Source organism: Dunckerocampus dactyliophorus, chromosome 6, assembly GCF_027744805.1.
Source record: "Dunckerocampus dactyliophorus isolate RoL2022-P2 chromosome 6, RoL_Ddac_1.1, whole genome shotgun sequence".
Taxonomy (NCBI): domain Eukaryota; kingdom Metazoa; phylum Chordata; class Actinopteri; order Syngnathiformes; family Syngnathidae; genus Dunckerocampus; species Dunckerocampus dactyliophorus.
The window spans coordinates 5,984,572-6,005,388 of NC_072824.1; the positions used below are offsets into that span (position 1 = coordinate 5,984,572).

A 20,817-nucleotide genomic window follows, 5' to 3' on the forward strand; every position below is an offset into this window, starting at 1 on the left:
CCAAAGACACCGCCAATGCTGACCAGAGCTCCGACACAAACTGGGGCCTCCTGTCCGAGGTGATATCGGACAGCATGCCGAAACGTGTGACCCAGGCTGACAGAAATGCACAGGCCACGTCTGCAAAGGCAGTGGCAGACAAGGGAACCGCCTCTGGCCATCTGGTGGTCCGATCTAGCGTCGTGAGTATGTGCTGTGCGTAAACCCTTGTGATGGAGGCAGAGGACCGACAAAGTCCACATGCACGTGGTCAAACCACCTGTCCTGTGGCCCTTGCGCTGACACACCACGCATGCAGCCGCCCACTCGTTGACGTCCCTCCAGAGGCTGGGCCAGACAAACCTGGCCCCAATCAGCTTGACTGACGCTTGGTGCGAGAGGGAGTGAATTGAGTCAAAAACCGGCGGAACCACAGGCCTGGGGCGGCCAGTGGAAATGTCACAGTGGAGCGTGGGACCTCCGTCCTGCATCACCACATCCTCGAGCCTTAGGGCAGTACCCGTGGACCTAAGGGAGCGGATATCCGGATCACTGGGCTGGCCCACAGCCATCTCAGAAAAATCTGTCCCGAGCTGCACAGGCGACACAAGTTCACATGAATTGTCCTTTGTGAATTCTGAAATGGCCGCCAAGTGGCGCTGTGCAGGCCGACCATGGCTCCGTCACCTTGTACATGGCGAAGGTCAGCGGCTTATGAACAACATAAGCCGTGAAATGGAGGCCTTCTAACAAAAAATGAAAATGGCGGCACGCAAGCCAATAACTCCCGGTCAAAAACACTGTACTTCCGTTCCTTATCTTAGCTGAAAACTGAAGATGAAAACTGAAAAACACAAGTGGCTGCCAAACACCTGCCACCCGCTGCTCAACTACCGCCCTCATGCCAACATCAGACTTGTCAGTCATCAAAGCCACCTGCGCTGCTGCAATGGGCTGAGCGTCTGCGAGGGTGGACTTAGCCCATGCTGGAAAGCCTGGACTCGCTCAGGGGTCCAGTCAAGAGGGTCATTAGGCCGTGTTCATTGAGATAGCGGAAAACCAGTGTGAGGTGAGACAGGTGTTCCTCGGCCCAAGGACTGGCCACCAATATGTCGTTGAGATAGACAAACACAAATGTGAGGTCACGCAACACAGAGTCCATCAGCCTTTGAAAAGTCTGCGCCGACCCCATAAGGCCAAAAGGCTTGTGCAAAAATTTAAAAAGCCCGAACGGGGTAATTACCGCAGTCTTAGGCACATCGTCAGCACGCACAGAAACCTGGTGACCTTGGAAAAAATCCTTGCCACGACCAGGCGGGTGTAAAAATCCTGGATGTGTGGGATGGGGTAACGATCGTGCGCGGTGATATTGTTACTGCGGCAGAAGTCGCCACAAGGCCGCAATGACCCATCTGCTTTGGGCACCATGTGCAGGGGCGAAGCCCACGGGCTATTAGACCACCTCAGATGCCCAAACGCTCCATTGTTGCAAACTCCTCTTTAGTCGTAGCTAATTTAGCTGTGCCCAGTGGTTGCACGCGTGAAAACTGGCGGTTCCACCGCAGGAATGAAATGTTCAACACCATGCTTGGTATCCGGAGTAGAAAAGGCCGGTGTGATCAAAGCCAGAAAATCTGCTAGCAAAAGCTGTAAAACGTCACCAGACGAAAAAAAATTAGCGCGTGTTAACGTTCCTAGTCCCCCTGTCTCACACGAAAATGTGGCAAAAGACACAGCATCAATAAAGCGGCAATTAGAAACATCAACAAGCAGTCCATTAGCACACAAAAAAATGATTGAGGCAATGACAAAGTCCCACCGGATATTGCACCCGTGGAAACAGTCACCAACCTTGTGCCAAAAGTGTTGAATGAAGAGAGGTTAGCTGCACTTAACAGTGGCTCGCAGCCATCGACCACCTTGTCCGTGCCTGCGGGGGAAAGCAGGCTGACTTTCGAGCCGGAGACCGCCAAGAAACGCCTTTCCAACGGCAAGCCAGTAATGAAGAGTAGCTCACTCCTTTCACCGGCGCCACCACTGGATGCCGACGCTGGCGTTTCCCGGAGCCACAAAGGTGCAGGGGGAAACACAACACCGAGCCTTTGCGCTGAACCGCTGATGGAAGAATCACAGGTCCTTCCCGTGCCGCTTCTGAGACACCACACCAGCCACCACCGCCAGGTCCGCGGCCTCTGTCGCCGTCTGCTGGGGGTCCGTCGCCACACCATGCACCGCGAACTGCCTCGTAACAAGGAGAATCCAAGGAGAATCCTCAGCCAACCCCCGGCTCCTACCGTTCATTTCAAAGAACCAGCTCTTAGAGCCGATTCGTTCACGACCGACACATCACAAATCTGCGGTGCTGTTCGTTAATTGCACCATTTATGGAGGGACTTTCATATAAGTACCTTTTCCCCCCTCATATTCATGTCACCGTGAGATATGACAAGAGTATTTGGTTGTGTACAGCACCACATTGATTGACTAGGCTAAATGACAGCATTGCTAGTTAGCTAACAGCTTGTTTGGATCAGTGGTATTTCTCTAGTTATGCTAACTTTAGACCTTGGATCAGTGGATATATGTTTTTTGTAAGATTTATAGCCTGTACATGATGTGAAATATATAACCTGAAAATGGATGAACGAACTGTTGGCGCACATTTTAAAAAATCGATCGGGTACCGTTGACAACTTTTCAGTAAGAAAAGTAGCTATTCTAGCTGTCCTAGAAGTCGTTAGATGATGTAATCATCTAATTTGCATATCATTTGCATATGATGTTGTAAAATGCTGCAGGAAAAAAGCATAACCTCGGAGTAGACCTTAATTACCTTCAGAAGTACAAATAAACATAGTTATTAGTTTGTTGTGCAATAATTTCATCAAAATTAAATAATATTTTTTTCTCAGCCAGCGTTCTTCCATCACACGTTGGCAATTTTTTTAATTAGCACAATTGAACAGCAAATGGATTGCAGAAGGACAGATTTTGGTTGACTTTACAAAAAGGATGGAAATGGCTATAGTGAATACTTTCTTCCAGAAGAGGCAGGAACATAGGGTGACCTATAAGAGAGGAGGTAGGAGCACACAGCTAGACTACATCTTGTGTAGACAGTGTCATCTGAAGGAGATCAGTGACTGTAAAGTAGTGGTAGCCAAACAGCATAGGATGGTGGCGTGTAGGATGACTCTGGTGGTGAGGAAGATGAAGAGGACAAAGACAGAGCAGAGGACAAAATGGTGGAAGCTGAAAAAGGAAGAGTGTTGCATGACTTTTAGGAAGGAGTTAAGACAGGCTCTGAGTGGTCAGGAGGTGCTTCCAGATGATTGGACAACTACAGCTAATGTGATCAGGGAGACAGGTTGGAGAGTACTTGGTGTGTCGTCTGGAAGGAAAGTAGACAAGGAGACTTGGTGGTGGAATGAGGAGGTACAGGAGTGTATACAGAGAAAGAGGTTAGCTAAGAAGAAGTGGGACACTGAGAGGACTGAGGAGAGTAAACAGGAGTACAGGGAGATGCAGCGTAAGGTGAAAGTAGAGGTAGCAAAGGCCAAACAAGGCGCTTATGATGACTTGTATGCTAGGTTGGATAGTAAGGAGGGAGAGACTGATCTATACGGGTTGGTAAGACAGAGAGACAGAGATGGGAAGGACGTGCAGCAGGTTAGGGTGACTAAGAATAGGTATGGAAGTCTATTGACAAGTGCCAGTAGTGTGATGGGAAGATGGAAAGAATACTTTGAAGAGCTGATGAACGTGGAAAATGAGAGCGAACAAAGACTACAAGAGGTGACTTTTGTGGACCAGGAAGTAGAAAAGATTAGTCAAGATGAAGTGAGGAGGGCATTGAAGAGGATGAAGAGTGGAAAGGCCGTCGGTCCTGATGTTATACCTGTAGAGGTTTGGAAGTGTCTAGGAGAGGTGGCAGGAGTGTTCCTGACTGGGTTGTTCAACAGGATCTTAGATCATGAACAGATGCCTGAGGAATGGAGGAGAAGTGTGCTGGTGCCCATTTTTAAGAACAAGTGAGATGTGCAGAGCTGTGGCAACTACAGAGGAATAAAGCTGATGAGCCATACAATGAAGTTATGGGAAAGAGTAGTTGAAGCTAGACTAAGGGCACAAGTGAGCATTTGTGAGCAGCAGTATGGTTTCATGCCAAAAAAGTACTACAGAGGCAGTATTTGCTTTGAGGATGTTGATAGAGAAGTACAGAGAAGGCCAGATGGAGCTGCATTGTGTTTTTGTAGATCTGGAGAAAGCTTATGACAGGGTGCCCTGAAAGGAACTGTGGTATTGTATGAGAACGTCTGGAGTGGCAGAGAAGTATGTTAGAGCGGTACAGGACATGTATGAGGACTGGAAGACAGTGGTGAGGTGTGCTGTAGGTGTGACAGAGGAGTTCAAGGTGGAGGTGGGATTGCATCAGGGATCAGATCTGAGCCCCTTCTTGTTCGCTATTGTGATGGACAGACTGACAGATGAGGTTAGACAGGAATCTCCATGGACTGTGATGTTTGCAGATGACATTGTGATCTGCAGTGAGAGCAGAGAACAGGTGGAGGAGAAGCTAGAGAGGTGGAGGTTTGCCCTGGAAAGGAGAGGAATGAAGGTTAGCCGCAGTAAGACAGAGTACATGTGTGTGAATGAGAGGGACCCAAGTGGAAGAGTGAGCTTACAGGGAGAAGAGATCAAGAAGGTGGAGGATTTTAAATACTTAGGGTCAACAGTCCAGAGCAATGGAGAGTGTGGAAAAGAGGTGAAGAAGCGTGTACAGGCAGGATGGTACGGGTGGAGAAAAGTGTCAGGTGTGATGTGTGATAGAAGAGTTTCAGCTAAAATGAAAGGAAAGGTGTAGGTGTAAGGTGTAAAGGTTAGACCAGCGATGTTGTTTGGTCTAGAGACAGTGTCAATGAGGAAAAGACAGGAGACCGAGCTGGAGGTAGCAGAGATGAAGATGCTGAGGTTCTCTCTGGGATTGACCAGAAAAGATAAGATCAGGAAAGAGTACATCAGAGGGACAGCACACGTTAGAGGTTTTGGAGATAAAGTCAGAGAGGCCAGACTGAGATGGTTTGGACATGTCCAGAGGAGAGGTAGGGAATATATACATGTAGGTAGAAGGATGCTGAGTTTAGAACTGCCAGGCAGGAGGCCTAGAGGAAGACCAAAGAGGAGGATGATGGATGTAGTGAAAGAGGACATGAAGGTAGTTGGTGTGAGAGAAGAGGATGCAGAAGACAGGGTTAGATGGAGGCAATTGATTCGCTGTGGCGACCCCTTAAGGGAAAAGCCGAAAGGAAAAGAAGAAGAAGAACAGCAAATAAGATTATACTGTGTTTATTCTATGTCTCACATTAACATATGTTACTGTCATATGTGCAAAATATGGCACTTATAAAAACACTACGGCACCTTTCTAGTTGGTGTGCGTACTTTTTGGAGACATGGCAAAGAGGCGCCGCACATTTTAAGTGGTGAGGTGAAATCATTTGTTAGAAATAAACATGCAATGGAAGCCAGTAAAGTTGTATCAGTCATCACGCCATTATTGATTAAAACATTTGTAGAAAGTGTTATTTGACAGGACACTGATGGATATCATTTGTCACCATTACGCACCATGCAGCGTATAGCATCCCGACTAAAAGGTACAAGAAAAACACAACACAGTGCTTGAATACTTCATCAGTTTATTTTATAACCACGATGATATTATGTGTTCGATTAATATTAATTATAACAAACATCAGGTTGTCAATTAAATAATTCTAGGGATTAATTTTACAAGACACAGCACTAATATGTCCTTAGTCCTCCGTTTCCCGCTTTTCTTTGGACAATTTGTAAAAAAAATAAGAGTATGTGAAGACTTGCACACATACAGAGATACCTGTACACACGTACATATGCACACTCTCGATACATACGTACTCTCTGAGTTACTCACGCAGTTAACCAGGGTTTTATTATGTTGTTGGTTTTATTACAGTGCAATGTCAGCAATATGATTATAGTTTTTACAATGATGTGCATTACAGTTATTGTCATTCTGATCACTATCATAGATAATCATTTCATTACTGCTATTATGTGTGACTGTTTCAATGCAGTATTGTCATTGTGGTTGTTGATATTACTTCGCCCCTTCCGTCAGGGTCTTTAAAGTTATAGCTTCTTTGTCTTCGGCTTCTCAGCAGCCATGATACCAAAGAACCAAGGAAAATGCAATCAGGGGTCATTAAATATGGACGCCGCATTCATGAGCCACTTGGCATTGACCATTTATGTCGAATTGAAGGTGTGGAGCCGCACGGTGGTCTAGTGGTTAGCACGTTGGCCAACACAGTAACAGCTTGGAGATCGGGAAGAACTGGGTTCGATTCTCCCCTGGGCATTTCTTTGTGGGTTTTCTCCGGGTACTCCGGCTTCCTCCCACATTCCAAAAACATGCAGGTGAGGTTAATTGGCGACTCTAAATTGTCCATAGGTATGAATGTGAGTGTGAATGCTTGTTTGTCTATATGTGCCCTGCCATTGGCTGGCCACCAGTCCAGAGTGTACCCCGCCTGTCGCCCGAAGTCAGCTGGGATAGGCTCCAGCATGCCCCCGTGACCCTAATGAGGAAGAAGCGGTATAGAAAATGGATGGATAAAGTTGTGGAGATGGTGTGGGTAAGGTTACAAACGCACATTTTGGACAGCAGGTGAGATCTATGAAGCACAAATTGTGTGAATGTGTGCGTACGCCAACCTAGGTCTGAATATTTTTGCCCGTACACACATTTTGGGTTTCTGGCGTACGCAGACTTTTAGTTAGATTACTACTCATTCTGGGATCCTGTATATTGGCCGTGGCCAACCGTGACATCCTCTTTTATGTACTGGAGATTAAAAAACATATGCGTTTTAGATCTTGCTATGTAAAACATTGCGAGCTCCACCCCCACATAATAGCAGTAATGAAATGATTAACTATGATAGTGATCAGAATGACAATAACTAAGGACACCCCCGCAGCTTTGAAGCTGATTGTATACTCCGGCTTGTGACTGGCTTCGGGCGGGGCGGATCTGTCAACAGCACGCGCTGTCGTTCAGTGAGAGCACAAAATGCAGAAATACCTGCTTTCACTGTTGAGTCACCAAATACCAAGAAACTCCCCCAACGACGCCAGAAAAAGTCACTGGATTTGTGCTAGTCGCTTTTGATTGTCATCAAGGGGGGTTGGAATGTCGCCAGATCTAGCGACAAAATCACTGGCTGTTGCCGCTGTGTTCAAACAAAAAGCAAGCACATGAAGAAGGCGCAATAATACATGGTGGATTTGGAGTGAAGTCAAACCCTTCCTGCGATATACTAAAACTAAAAAAGACTAAAAGTATAAAAACTCCAATAAAATGTTCACTTGGAGTAATCACTGTTTGCAAATATGTATATGTATGTACAATAGGTGGATGGATAATATATAAATGCTATTTAGACGCGTATTGTATTTATTATATGATCACGATATGATCATGATATTATATGCATTGCAAAGATAACAGTCTTATTTGTTCATTTTTATGGAACGTCATAAGTTACATACATAGTTTGATTGTATGTATTTTTAAAAACAATTTTTGGTTGTTAAGGAATAATAAATATATATTGTGTGTGTTTTAAAGGGAGCGTTTGCAACGGCTTCTTCCAGCTATCTCGAGGGTGTCAACATTTGAATCTACGGTATACATTATATCCCGCCTCTTCCTGGTTTCAGTATGTAAACTACGCTGACGTAACATACACACCCGCATCAGTTATGTTTGTCAGCTTATAATATTGATTTGGCTAAGTTTACCTTCTAACGTTAGCTATGATTGAATGTATAGTCTTGTAGTCATCATAACAACAGTGTAAATCAATGGAAATTGAACAGCCATGAATGCCAATTGGAAGTTATTTTATTCCAGCTGAACAAAAATTTACAAAATTTTATGCAGTTTAATGTGTAATTGCGACAGGATCACAGGACACACACAGACAACTAAGCATTCACCCTGAGTGGAGTCTGCTTCATCACCACAACATCACCATCTTCTAGTCTGGGAAGATGGAAGGCCTAAATACACATCAATTCCTAAGTTAAGATTTCTATATCTAAAAATAAGCAGGACCTTCAAGCTGGAAATACTTACATGTATGTTCAGAACAAACTACTTCAGACAACCAATAAGAAGTGAAAATGAAATTACATATTAGTGCAAAAGGAATAAACTGTATCCTGAAGCTCGTGGATCTTGAAATAAGCCCGACTTAGTCTTACAAGTACGCCAAAAAGTCTTTACAAAAAAATGTACTTGTTCCACAAATATACTGTATACATTAACTCATACTATTAAAAATGACAACTGCTAATTTGATAACATCAATATGTATTTTCCTTTACTAGTATACAGAGTTGCTCTACAAAGTCTGTAATTTTGTCATTTAGTCATTCGTCTGTATTGATCATCAAAAATTATTTTCAGTATGCCACTACCTTTCTATTTAATAAACTGAATGTTAAAACATTGTTTAGCAGTTTTTCAATTAAGCATCCTGTGGATTTTATGGACTCTTTAGTTGGGAAAAACAAAATAACTTATTTTGAGAGTTATTTGCTCAATTTTAATATTTCTGAACTAAACTAGACAAAAAGTAATCACTCATTCTAAAATGAAGGTTATGCTATTCAGTCAATGAGTAAATAGCCCTTAAAGCATAACATCAACTGATTGTTATGGAATCGATGAGATTGAGATTGTAGAACCGTTAACATACATATATCAGTAATTTATCATTTCAGATTGGAAAATTTCCCAACAAAATTTCCTTTTATCGAGTTATCGAGAAGTTATTTAATAACAGGTTGGACGAATTTATCAATAAAAATGAATTACTAGCAGTTAGTCAATATGGATACAGCGCTAACATTTCAACTTCTATGGCACGGAGGAAATTACTACTGCTATAGACAACAGAAGATTTGCATCTGCAATGTTTATGGATCTGACAAAAGCCTTTGATCAATTAATCACAATATTTTAATAACAAAATGAGAAAGGTACGAAATCAGATGATTAGTCTTGAATTGGGTTAAAAGCTACCGAACAAACAGGAAGCAATTTGTAAAGTTAGGAGACTATACATCTGGGAGTTTAAATATTACGTGTGGAGTACCCCAGGGGTCCATATTGGGACCAAAACTGTTCAATTTGTATATCAACAACATTTGTAAAGTAAGTTGGAAGTTATTTTATTCCAGCTGAACAAAAATTTACAAAATTTTATGCAGTTTAATGTGTAATTGCGACAGGATCACAGGACACACACAGACAATATTAATATATAAATATTACATGTGGAGTACCCCAGGGGTCCATATTGGGACCAAAACTGTTCAATTTGTATATCAACAACATTTGTAAAGTAACAAAGGATTTAAAGTTGGTATTATTTGCGGATGATGACCACTGACTTTTGTTCTGGGGAAAGCACACAAGAACTCATTAAAAAGGTCAAGGATGGAACATAAAACAATCAAATAAATCACAAACCAATAAAATAAATGACACCTGGGACCAGTCACACACGCTGAGACACACCTAGAAAGGCGGGAGGAGGAGTATTGGGCGTGGGTGGGGGGGGTGCATGTTATAAATCGAAGGCCATAAATCATTCATGACAGGTGCCATAAGTAATTTTGACAGAATGTAGACTATTCTTTCTCTTCTTTGCATCGAAAAATCATATGGTGCGCTCTATTTATTCCAATATATGATGGTGAAGTTCTTTTCACAGCTTACCATCTCGGGTGTTGTTGGGCTGAGCAGGAGGACATAACACCAGGGGCGCCTAGAGAAAAAAAATCCTCAGCAACATAGGCACAAGCGTGGGATGTGGGAGGGTGTGTGTGTAGCATACTGTATGTACATGCGTGTGTGTGTGGATGCGTGTGTGTGCATAAGCCTGAGATTCGCTCCGTCTAGCACACAATCTTGGTGCCTCATCTTGGCGCCTCAGTCCGCAAGATGTCATTGCGATAACACAGCCATCGTCCAAAAAAAAAAATCACAACCAGACAGCAAAATTATTTACTTATTTACTTGGGCTTCGGTCAGTCATGGACGCTTGGAATTGTCTTAACTTTCCCCCGCCCCTGCCCCTGTGTAACACAGAGCTAGTGGATCAAAATCTGTGCAAAACTCAACAATGTGTTGTTGAGTTTTGCATTGTAAGTTAGCACAAGAGTAACACACTTCACTACACAATTGAAGTAATGTTGGTTGAACTGTATACACACAGGTTGCTTGACAACCTTATCTGCTCGCTCCAGCGTGCAGATAAGTTATTTCCTCGTTTTGAGGCTGAAACTTGAGATTGAAAACTCAGAAACTGAGGTCCGTCTCAGCTCTCTTTCCCTCTACACGGAAAGAAAGAGTATGTTCGTTTCAACTGGGGGCCTGGAGAGATTTACACCACAATACTTTTCTTCACAGTCAGCTGCCACAACATCTAAATTAAAAGGTAAGCAGAAAACCTGTTCATTTCAATTTCTGTCATTTGTACGTGATTGTGGAGGAAGCTTGTTGTGAGAGATTACTTGACACTATCATATCAATTCTGGAAGTTATTACAGAATCGTTGTATGAGTTACTGAGAAAAGAGTTTTGAGATATGAGAAAAGAGTTTTGAGAAATGAGCAAAGAGTATTGCGTGTGAGATCTCTGAGTTTGTTGTTTTATCGGCGAGATTACTCGGGATGTGAGTGCTATGAAGGGCCTGAAGTCCTGATCAAACTCCGAAAAAGACCCACATACGTTGGTTGGTTTGAAACAGATCCAGCGTTCAAAGTTTGGGACCCACACTCCCCCCTCTGTCTTCTTTTTGCTTCTTCTCTATCCCCTCTTGCTCCGGTGCCGCTGCTCCAAATTTGCAATACAATACAAATCAAATAAAATCTATGTAACAGGGGAAGAGTATCTTACACTTTTTGCTCAGCAAATCTGTTTAGCATGTAATGGCATCTAGTTCAACAATACTACCTGCCCCAATGGCTTTGTAGTAACTGCTCATTTCCTGCAGAAATTGACGTGAAAAAGACACCCGATGCACTTCTTAAATAAAAGAAGAGCTGTCCACACTTTTGGCAGCATTTGAATGACTGCCAACTTCCTCAATGGTTTGTTGGGCATTTTGAACCTGTCAATGAAATGAATTGCACCTATGATAATGCCTTGAATACAATATAAGTAACCACTCATGCCAAACGCTTGTTACTTCCTTTCACAGGTAACCAAGGTGACCAAGCTGCCATAAGGAAGTTCCCACAAATCTCTCTTGTGCCATCTATTGTCCCGTCAAGATATCTTGGTGTATCTGAGCATCTTGTCAGCTTGCTGGCACTCCAGGAATGACACCAAAAATATTCTGTCATTTGAGGCGGAAGCTGGTCATCCTTGTGGCATCACTGTGGCTGCTTTTCTTACTCTGCAGCCAACTCTGGAATATCAGCTCCACCACCAAGTATGACTGGTTGGACTACACGGACGACAATGATGTCGCTAACCCGGAGAAGGTTTGCAACTTCACAGCCATCCTGCAGGGAGAGCAGGATGAGCTGGACCGAGCCAAGATACTCACCATGACTAAAGACTTCCGCAAGAAGGTCCACATCCCTGATGAGTTTTACATCAACGCTACGAAAGACTGCAAGTGTGTTCACAAATATTTATAAAACCATATTTCTAGTCGGAAAAGGGTGGATCGCTCCCTGCGGGTTGGGAATAAGGTCCTGCCCCAGGTGGAGGAGTTCCAGTATCTCGGAGTCTTGTTCAGGAGTGAGGGAAGGTTGGAGCGTGAGGTCGATAGGCGGATCGGCGCAGCATCTGTAGTATGCGGTCCCTGTACCGGACCGTCGTGGTGAAGAGAGCTGAGCCGGAAGGCAAAGCTCTCAATTTACCGTTTGATCTATGTTCCCACCCTCACCTATGGTCATGAACTTTGGGTCGTGACCGAAAGAACGAGATCGCGGATACAAGTGGCTGAAATGAGTTTCCTCCGTGGGATGGCTGGACTCACCCTAAGAGATAGGGTGAGGAGCTCTGTCATCTGGGAGGAGCACAGAGTAGAGCCGCTGCTCCTTCACATCGAGAGGAGCCAGTTGAGGTGGGTCGGACATCTAGTCTGGATGCCTCCCGGACGCCTCCCTGGTGAGGTGTTCCAGGCATGTCCAGCCGGGACAAGGTCCCGGGGAAGACCTACGACACGCTGGAGGGATTATGTGTCACAGCTGGCCTGGGAACGCCTTGGTGTCCTCCCGGTGGAGGTGGAGGAGGTGGCCGGGGACTGGGAAGTCTGGGCTTCCCTACTGAGGCTGCTGCCCCCGCGACCCGGACCCGGATAAGCGGAGGAGAATGGAATGGAATGGAATATTTCTAGTTGTTTACGAGCAGCATATACCGTAAATGCTTTACTTACACCGCACAGAGGATGTGCTGTTAACTGTGCAACAAGGTTAATACTTGAAGTGCAGGAAAAAGTAGAAAGGGAATTATTGCATTACACAGCAACAGCAGAACCAATGTTGTAATAGTGCTATGCAGCAAATGAAAACTGCCTAACTATCAGGGGTTTGCGTTCAGCCACAGCTGCTAAACACTTTTTGAGCCTAATTAGAGACCTTGGTGGGTATTTGCTTTTGTGACCCTGGTTAACTGAGTAGAGGTGTTAAATGGAGCATTATTTCATTTGTATTAATTACTGAATATTGCAGGAAGTTCAGGTCAAGCAGGAAATATTTACCATTCCCGTTAAGCCAGGAAGAGGAGGACTTCCCCCTGGCTTACTCCATGGTGGTCCATCACAAGGTATGCCACTCATACATCATCATAACCATGACAATGAATACATGTAAAAGCCATATACAGCACAATGCTACACGTCACATGGAAATAAGACATGATGTCCGAACCAGTGGTGTTGAAAAAAATCCATTCATGTCTGAAATGTGATTCTTATATTACTATTCAGAACGTTCAAGAATGGTTCTTTAAAAAGACATTTTTCAAGCCATATCTGTGCTTACCCGCTGCGTGTGCTATTCGTCAGCAAACAGATTTCATATTTCAGAATGTATTTGGAATACAGGAAGTGAACAAATGTATTGCAATTGATGTAAAACGGATGGGGGTAGTATTAAATAAGCTTTGCTTCTTCCTACTCCTTTTGGGCATGTGGAACTGTGAATTTTAATGCAACTTGTATGCTGGCACTGAGGGATGTCAAAAGTCCGATTGGCTAAAAAAAAACAAAAAAAAAAAAACAGCCCCACTGCTAATAGTGTGTATGTGACAAGGGACCAACACTCCTGAAGGCCCGGGGCAGATTACATTGATATGGCAACACCTAGAAGCTCCAATCTGATTGTACAAAAAAAATCTAACATTCACATACACTATTGGAAGCAGTGCCGCCAAGAAACACACTACTAATTGAAGGTAATAGACTGTTGGGAATAAATGAATATTATTTAATGGAATAAATATTAGAATTGAAGGTAAATGTAGGTCAGTGCTTCTGGTAAGTGGTTAGGCCAGCAGAGAAGGCTTTGCTGGCCCTGGCTGCACACCACTGGCTATATGCTACCAAAGTGAGTACTCTTTAGATTTTGTAGTATCATAAAATTGAGATGTACTCGTTTCTGTTTGACTCAACTGATAAGAAAGTACTTAAATGTCATATTTTAATTTTCATGCCATGCAAATGTCAAAAGAAGTTAACATTGAGAGAGTGCCTGAGAGGTCAGTCTCTTCACATAAAGACAAACCACAGGTGACGTTTCGCTGTCTTTGGTCTTCTTCCTTTGTGATTAGTCACTGCAGCCGTATCGTACTGAGCAGGCAGGACGTGTGTTTACTGCTTTCGCTGCATTGCCATAAGTTCCATTTGCCAGTGTTAGGGAAAATAAACTGGTTTCCTCACCAAAATGTTTGGACTGATACCGTACTCAACCGCTAAACAGCGATGATTTATTCATGACTATGTTTTTGAAAACGCGTCATACAGTGAAGTCGTGAAATTGGAAGCCCAAAGTGGCAAGAGATGGCTGTAGACAAATGTGTTGCATGATGGGAAATATATCATGGCAAGTACAGTATTGATTTACAATTGCTCCGACAGGTGCAGAATTTTGAGCGTCTGCTGCGAGCCATCTACACGCCTCAAAACATCTACTGCGTCCACGTGGACAACAAAGCCCCAGCGTCTGTCCGATCAGCCATCAGGTCTATTGTCTCCTGCTTCCCAAACGTCTTCCTGGCGAGCCGCTTAGAGACCGTGGTCTATGCCAGTTGGTCCCGTGTCCAGGCCGACCTCAACTGCATGGCCGACCTTTTGAAGGCCAGCGTCACATGGAAGTACTTCATCAACCTGTGTGGACAGGACTTTCCTCTCAAGACCAACTTGGAGATGGTGCGGGCCCTCCGCTCTCTGGACGGAGCCAACAGCTTGGGGTCCGAGAAGATGCCCAAGAATAAGATGTGGAGGTGGAAGAGCGTTCACCACATAGTTGATGGACATATCAAGGTATGGGTTTCAGTTAGTGAATATAATCTAAAATTGGTTCAAAGCATAAATAAAAATCCAGAACCTAAAAGCGGTTGGATATTGTGATCCTATCATTTGCAGTCATTTCATATACACGGTCTGACAAAGTCAGTACACCCCTCAAATTTCACTGATTCTAAGATATCTTCTCTCAGGACAGTACTATAGAGAGTCAACTTGAACATACAGTTTAACCTCAGTTAGCGTACGTCCCGGTTAGCATGTTTTTCGGCTTAAGTTGAAAATTGACACCAAAATGTTGCCTCGCTTCGTGTACATTTTGTACATTTAGTGTACAACATGATGCTCATCTTGTCGTGTTATTAATACACTGTGTGAGTCCAGCTGTGTTCTTAATGCATTTTTATCACAAACCGTCGTCATAAAAATGGCCAAATGAAATAAAATACAAATATAAGGCATTCAGAAGACACATTTAAAGACGTTGTGATGATATGTGGTATAATGTCAGTAATGTTACTGTACAAGTCACTATAATCCCAAACATGGGCTACTCAACTGTGAACCCTCGATGTCACTTGCTGTCCGCGAACTATCCGAGGTTGCACGATGCTTAAAGTAGTCAGTGTTTAGCTTGTATTGCAGTGTATATTGACTAGCCAGTGAAAAGGAGTCAACACACACCCAATATTGTCCAGATAGCTGGTAACACAAGTGAGCAGAAAGTAGCAACTTGCTTACAGTCAAGCATGGTGGTGGTCGCGTCACAGCAGTGGGGGAGCTGCACTTCTCTGTGGGAAACATGAATTCCAACATGTACTGTGACAATGTGAAACTGAGAAACCAATATAATAACCACCTCAGGCTGTACACTGACTACTCTCAGATACAGTTGTGTGAAACTGTGTTTGCCCGCTTCCTGATTTTTTTTGCATGTTTGTCACACTTAAATGATTCAGATCGTCAAATAAATGTAGATATCAATCAATGATACACAACTAAACACAAAATGCATTCTCTAAAAGAAACGTTTTATGATTAAGGAAGAAAAAAAATCCAAACATACATGGCCCTGTGTGAAAAAGAAAAGTAATTGAGATCTATGGAAAAGGTTATAAAGCCATTTCTAAAGCTTTGGGACTCCAGCAAACCACAATGTGAGCCATTATCCACAAATGGCAAAAACATGGAACAATGGTGAACCTTCTTAGGAGTGACGACTCATCCAAGAGGTCACAAAAGACTCCACAACAACAGCCAAAGAACTGCAGGCCTCACTTGAATCAGTTAAGGTCAGTGTTCATGACTCCACCATAAGAAAGACACTGGGCAAAAACGGCCTGCATGGCAGAGTTCCAAGACCAAAACCACTGCTGAGAAAAAAAAAGAACATTAAGGCTCGTCTCAATTTTGCCAGAAAACATCTTGATGATCCCAAGACCTTTGAGAAAATACTCTGTGGTCTGACAAGACAAAAGTTGAACTTTTTGGAAGGTGTGTGTCCCATTACATCGGGCGTAAAAGTAACGCTACATTACAGAAAAAGAACATCGTACCTGCAGTAAAATATGGTGGTGGTAGTGTGATGCTCTGGGGCTGTTTTGCTGCTTCAGGACCTAAAGGAAAAATGCACTTAAAAAAAAAAATTGGCCCATCAACCACAATCCTTATGTGAGACATGAACACATACAGTATGTCTTTCCCTTTCCTGTGTGTTCTAACGATTTAAAAACAGAACGTATGGAACTTGGTTATTCCGCCTATAAAGTCGTCTGAAAAAGTCTCCCAAAAAGTGCCAACAATGCTCCATTTACGTATAATGTGACGTGCATATTAAGCAAGTTACAGCACCATAGTTAAAATCATTAACATTGTTACGCTGATTGAAGTACGTTACTGGCGCATTGACACTGAGCCATACCACACAAAGTAGCTACTAGCCAGCTGGCAACAAGCTTCACTACACTATTAATATTTTAATTTGTTTGATCTGAAATTTTTAAGTGTGACACACATAATAAAAAATAAGAAATCAGCAAGGGGGCAAACCCTTTTTCACACCACTGTATATCCAAATTACATTTCTGTTTCATCTCCAGTGTATGGTACTCTTATCTCCATATTTCACCAAAATGGAATGGGTTCTTGCTCTCACAGCTATGCTAAAGCATCACATGACCATATTTCAATGTTTTATGGCAGTGAAACCAAGTTGTACTGTATTCACGCTTGAACTAACATGAAGTTCCACTGATTCCCATGTTCCTGTGCAGAGAGTGGGAAAGCCAAAGGAGCCACCACCCTTCAACCTCCCAATTTTTTCTGGAAACACCTATATTCTGGTCACCCGAGCTTACGTTGGTAGCGTCCTGGAGGACAAACGCATCCAGGCACTCATGGACTGGGCCAAGGACACGTACTCGCCTGATGAGTTCCTGTGGGCGACCATTCAAAGGATGCCCGGCATCCCCGGCTCCACGTGGCTCCACCCCAAATATGACCTCAGCGACATGAACGCCTTAGCGCGGCTCTGCAAGTGGGAGTGGCACGAGGGCGTACGGGCCTCTCTGGACGCCGTGTACCCCAAGTGTCATGGCACCCATGTGAGAAACATATGTATTTATGGGGCCGGAGACCTGCAGTGGATGCTGAAGCAGCATCACCTCTTTGCCAACAAGTTTGACATCGACTTTGACGCTGTGGTTGTTTACTGTTTGGAAAAATACCTGAGGCAAAAAGCTCTGGCTGCCTTAGAGTAGATCGAAGTGGACTTTTTCTTTCTCCGAATAGGGCTGTCCCGATACAACTATTTTGCTTCCAATACCTTAGTGTTGGAGATGAAATTCTCCACAACCTACTAAAGGTCAAAGGACCACTTTGAAAAATTAATTAAGCCAATTTGACCTCCCCTTACGTGTTTGTTCATCTCCAATTAGGAGAAGGAAAGAAGACTCGCACACCAAATTAGATTTACAAAACGTATTGAAAAATAAGTCAGACAGAATAATTTTACAGCTACGGAGCTCCGAACCCCGTTTCATGCACCAGTTCCCTGCGCCTCCAGCTGAATGAGAAAGAGTGTTCCGATACCTGTACGGGACTTCTGACTAACAATTTTAGTCTGTTTTGCCTAGCACCTAGAACGCTTACTGGGATCAGGTGGTTTCTTCACTGACATTGAGATGAATCCGCCGTATTTAACAAATCCCCCTTTGTAGTCAGACTTCCCCACAGCAGCCATTCTCGAGTGTACGGACATGCCTAACTAATCTAGCTTTGCCATTTTACTATTTTCGTTTACTTCTAATTTATGCTAACAAGGGTGCAATATGTATTTACAAAATAAGACGTGACAAGTCAACCTCGCACCACTCTGTCCAACTCCCACGGTCTTTCCCCCACAAAGGCCTGTTGTTTGGTGCCACTGACGCAGCTTGTCTGCTCACGCAGAGTTTGAAAAACATGTTAGCACATCAGGACAGTGTTTCAGAAGACAATCTCTGTGATTTTTTATACAAAGCCTTTTTTTTCATGGTCAACACTATAAACATACATGTCACCCATATGTGTATGATAGCACATTTGTCACTTGCCAGTTTGCATGCTTACATTTCTATGAGATAAGGGAAGCAGAGTACAGTATCTCCTGATTCAAAACATGGGCATGTGACACTCCTGCTGTTATCTAATTGTGGTACCAAAAAGTGAAATATCAAGTGGTTGAAAACAATATAATGAGTGGATTAATGATAAATTAAAGCAATCACCTTCCAGATTTTACTCTTTACAATAACGAATGTCCAAAAAATAAACAGTAAAATATTCATTGTTTGAAAAGGGTAAAAACAGAGGAATCTTATTGATGCATTTATAAGATTATGATCCCTAGAAATGTATTTTCTTTCATGCTTTCAATATCCACTCCGTTTATTTGTATTTGATCGTACGTATCCTTTCTGCTATTTCCACATAGCATTATTTTGTTTTACTTTGTTAAAATGTTGTGATTAATTGTATCAAAGGATTTTGTGAGATCCATGAATACTGCAACTGCACACCTTCTGTGGTCTATAGCATTAGTAATTTCCTCCGTGATTTTGATCAGTGCCATAGAAGTTCAAATGTTAGCTCTGTATCCGTATTGACTACCTGCTAGCAATTTGTTATTAAAATAACAAAATAGTTTCTCGATAATTTTAGAAAATTTAGGTAATGAGGAAAGTGGACGGTAATTTGTAAATTGATGTTTATCTCCATTTTTGGAACCACGTTAGCTATTTTCATTTTGTTCAAAAATGTTCCAGTCTGAAATGATAAGTTACTGATATATGTTAACGGTTCTACAATCTCATTGATAAGCCTTTTTATTGTTTCCATTTCGATTCCATTACAATCAGTTGATGTTTTTGCCTTCAAGTTGTTGACAATGTCAGTGGTTTCCTTTTTAGTTTAGTTCACAGTGAGAAACATGGAATTGAGATCCCTATCTATGGTATCATTCCATTTGTCCATTGGAGTTTTAGAATTTATTTCTCCAGTTTTGGTCCAATATTTACAAAATAGTTGTTAAAAATTTCAAGTACCTCATTCATATCATCCTTATTAGTGTTTCCAACCATGAAATAGTGAGGGTAGTCTGCTTTCTTAGTGCTGTTCCTTATAATACTTTTTAAGATGCACCAAGTTGCTCTCATGTTATTTTTATTCTTATCAAGTACATGACTATAGTATTCCTTCCTGCACGCTCTCAAGATAGTTGTCAACTTATTTTTTATAAGTCTTATACTTTTTTCCTGCTTCTTTAGTTTGTTGAATAATAAATGTTCTGTATAAAGTATTCTTCTTCTTACAGGCGCTTTTTAGTCCTTTTGTCATCCATGGCTGGTTTTTCTTTTGCTTCTTGGACTTTTCTTGCCAGAGACAGTTGTTATCCTAGAGCTCCGTGTAAGTGTTTAGAAAGCCATCATATGCTTCATCCACATCTTTTAACTGTAGACACTCTCCCATCTTGTTCTTCTAGATCTTTCCTGAAAGCGCTGATGCTATCTTCTGTGCGCAGTCTTTGAAAAGTCTTTTTAGCCACTATCTGTCTTTTATTATAATGTTCATTGTAAATTGTAAAGACTGGAAGATGATCACTGATGTCACTGTTTAACAGGCCACTAGTTGTGTTATTGTCAAAGTCATTGGTGAATATACTGCATTATCCATAAGGGTGGCACAGTGGTCTGTTATTCTGCTTGGTTTAATAATTTTAGGATATAGACTCAAACTGTACATTGTGTCTGTAAAATCATCTATTTCCTTGTACTTATGTGGATTCACACACATATTAAAATTGTTTTTGGACCTATGTCTGTAAAGGTTGTCTTAATCCAGTCCTTAAACATTCCAGTCCTTGACTCTGGAGTTCTATACACAAAGCCTATTAAGACATTTTTGCTTTTTTCTTTACAGATTTCAATGGTTCCACATTCTAAGATGTTATCAATAACAAATGACATGTTCTTTACCATTTTGTAGTTCAGATGTTTATTCATGTAAACAGCCACAAGATTCAAGATTCAAGAGAGTTTTATTGTCATGTGCATGGTAAAACAGCAGTTATACTATGCAATGAAAATCTTATCCTGTTCATTCTCCCAAGAAAAGAAAGAAAACACAAGAAAGAATAAGAACATAAGAAACATAAACACATAAACATATATACCAATAAATTAAGCAACAACAACAGAAGAGACATTAATACAAGTAAATAATGCAAATAAATAAATAAATAAATAAAGTGCTATGAGTGTGTGCGTGTGTTGCGTGCGGCGTGTGCGAGTGCTTCGTTGAGGAGCCTGATGGCCTGTGGGTAAAAGCTGTTTGCCAGCCTTGTGGTCCTGGACTTCAAACTCCTGTAGCGTCTGCCTGACGGTAGGAGTGTGAATTATGAGTGTTGTGGATGTGTGCTGTCCTTGATGAGGTTGTGTGTTCTGCGTAGGACTCTAGATTTATAAATATCTTGCAGTGAGGGGAGGGCTGCCCCAACAATGTTCTGTGAGGTCTTGATCACCCGCTGGAGTGCCTTCCTATCACGTGTTGTACAGTTACCGTACCAAACAGTGATGGAGGCGGTAAGGACACTTTCGAGTGCATCTGTAGAAGCAACTCAGGATTGTGGCGGGCATGCCAAATTTCCTCAGTCTTCTCAGGAAGTACAGTCTCCTTTGGGACTTCTTCAGAATTTGTTGGGTGT

General features: G+C 42.5%; 1 protein-coding gene across 2 annotated transcripts; it reads left to right on the forward strand.

Annotated features, from left to right (window-relative positions):
• Window positions 1-10,213: 10,213 nt before the first annotated feature.
• LOC129183205 (beta-1,3-galactosyl-O-glycosyl-glycoprotein beta-1,6-N-acetylglucosaminyltransferase-like) lies at window positions 10,214-19,747 on the forward strand. 2 transcript variants are annotated; one of them, XM_054780194.1, is made up of 6 exons: window positions 10,214-10,535; window positions 11,094-11,190; window positions 11,301-11,723; window positions 12,784-12,877; window positions 14,190-14,594; window positions 16,850-19,747. In XM_054780194.1, exons 3-6 carry the CDS (start codon window positions 11,422-11,424, stop codon window positions 17,333-17,335), a joined length of 1,287 nt encoding a protein of 428 aa, XP_054636169.1. In that variant the 5' UTR covers window positions 10,214-10,535; window positions 11,094-11,190; window positions 11,301-11,421; the 3' UTR covers window positions 17,336-19,747. The 2 variants fall into 2 exon arrangements, with proteins under 2 accessions (XP_054636169.1, XP_054636168.1); XM_054780193.1 differs by lacking the exon at window positions 11,094-11,190 and having other exon boundaries at window positions 10,217-10,535.
• The last annotated feature ends 1,070 nt before the right edge of the window (window positions 19,748-20,817 follow it).

What these genes read in the sequence shown, in the direction of transcription:
- LOC129183205 (XM_054780194.1), top strand. Translation starts at nt 11,422, where the DNA reads ATGACACCAAAAATATTCTGTCATTTGAGGCGGAAGCTGGTCATCCTT. An exon ending in AACGCTACGAAAGACTGCAA is followed by an intron (nt 11,724 to 12,783) that starts GTGTGTTCACAA and finishes TGAATATTGCAG; the next exon opens with GAAGTTCAGGTCAAGCAGGA. An exon ending in CCATGGTGGTCCATCACAAG is followed by an intron (nt 12,878 to 14,189) that starts GTATGCCACTCA and finishes TTGCTCCGACAG; the next exon opens with GTGCAGAATTTTGAGCGTCT.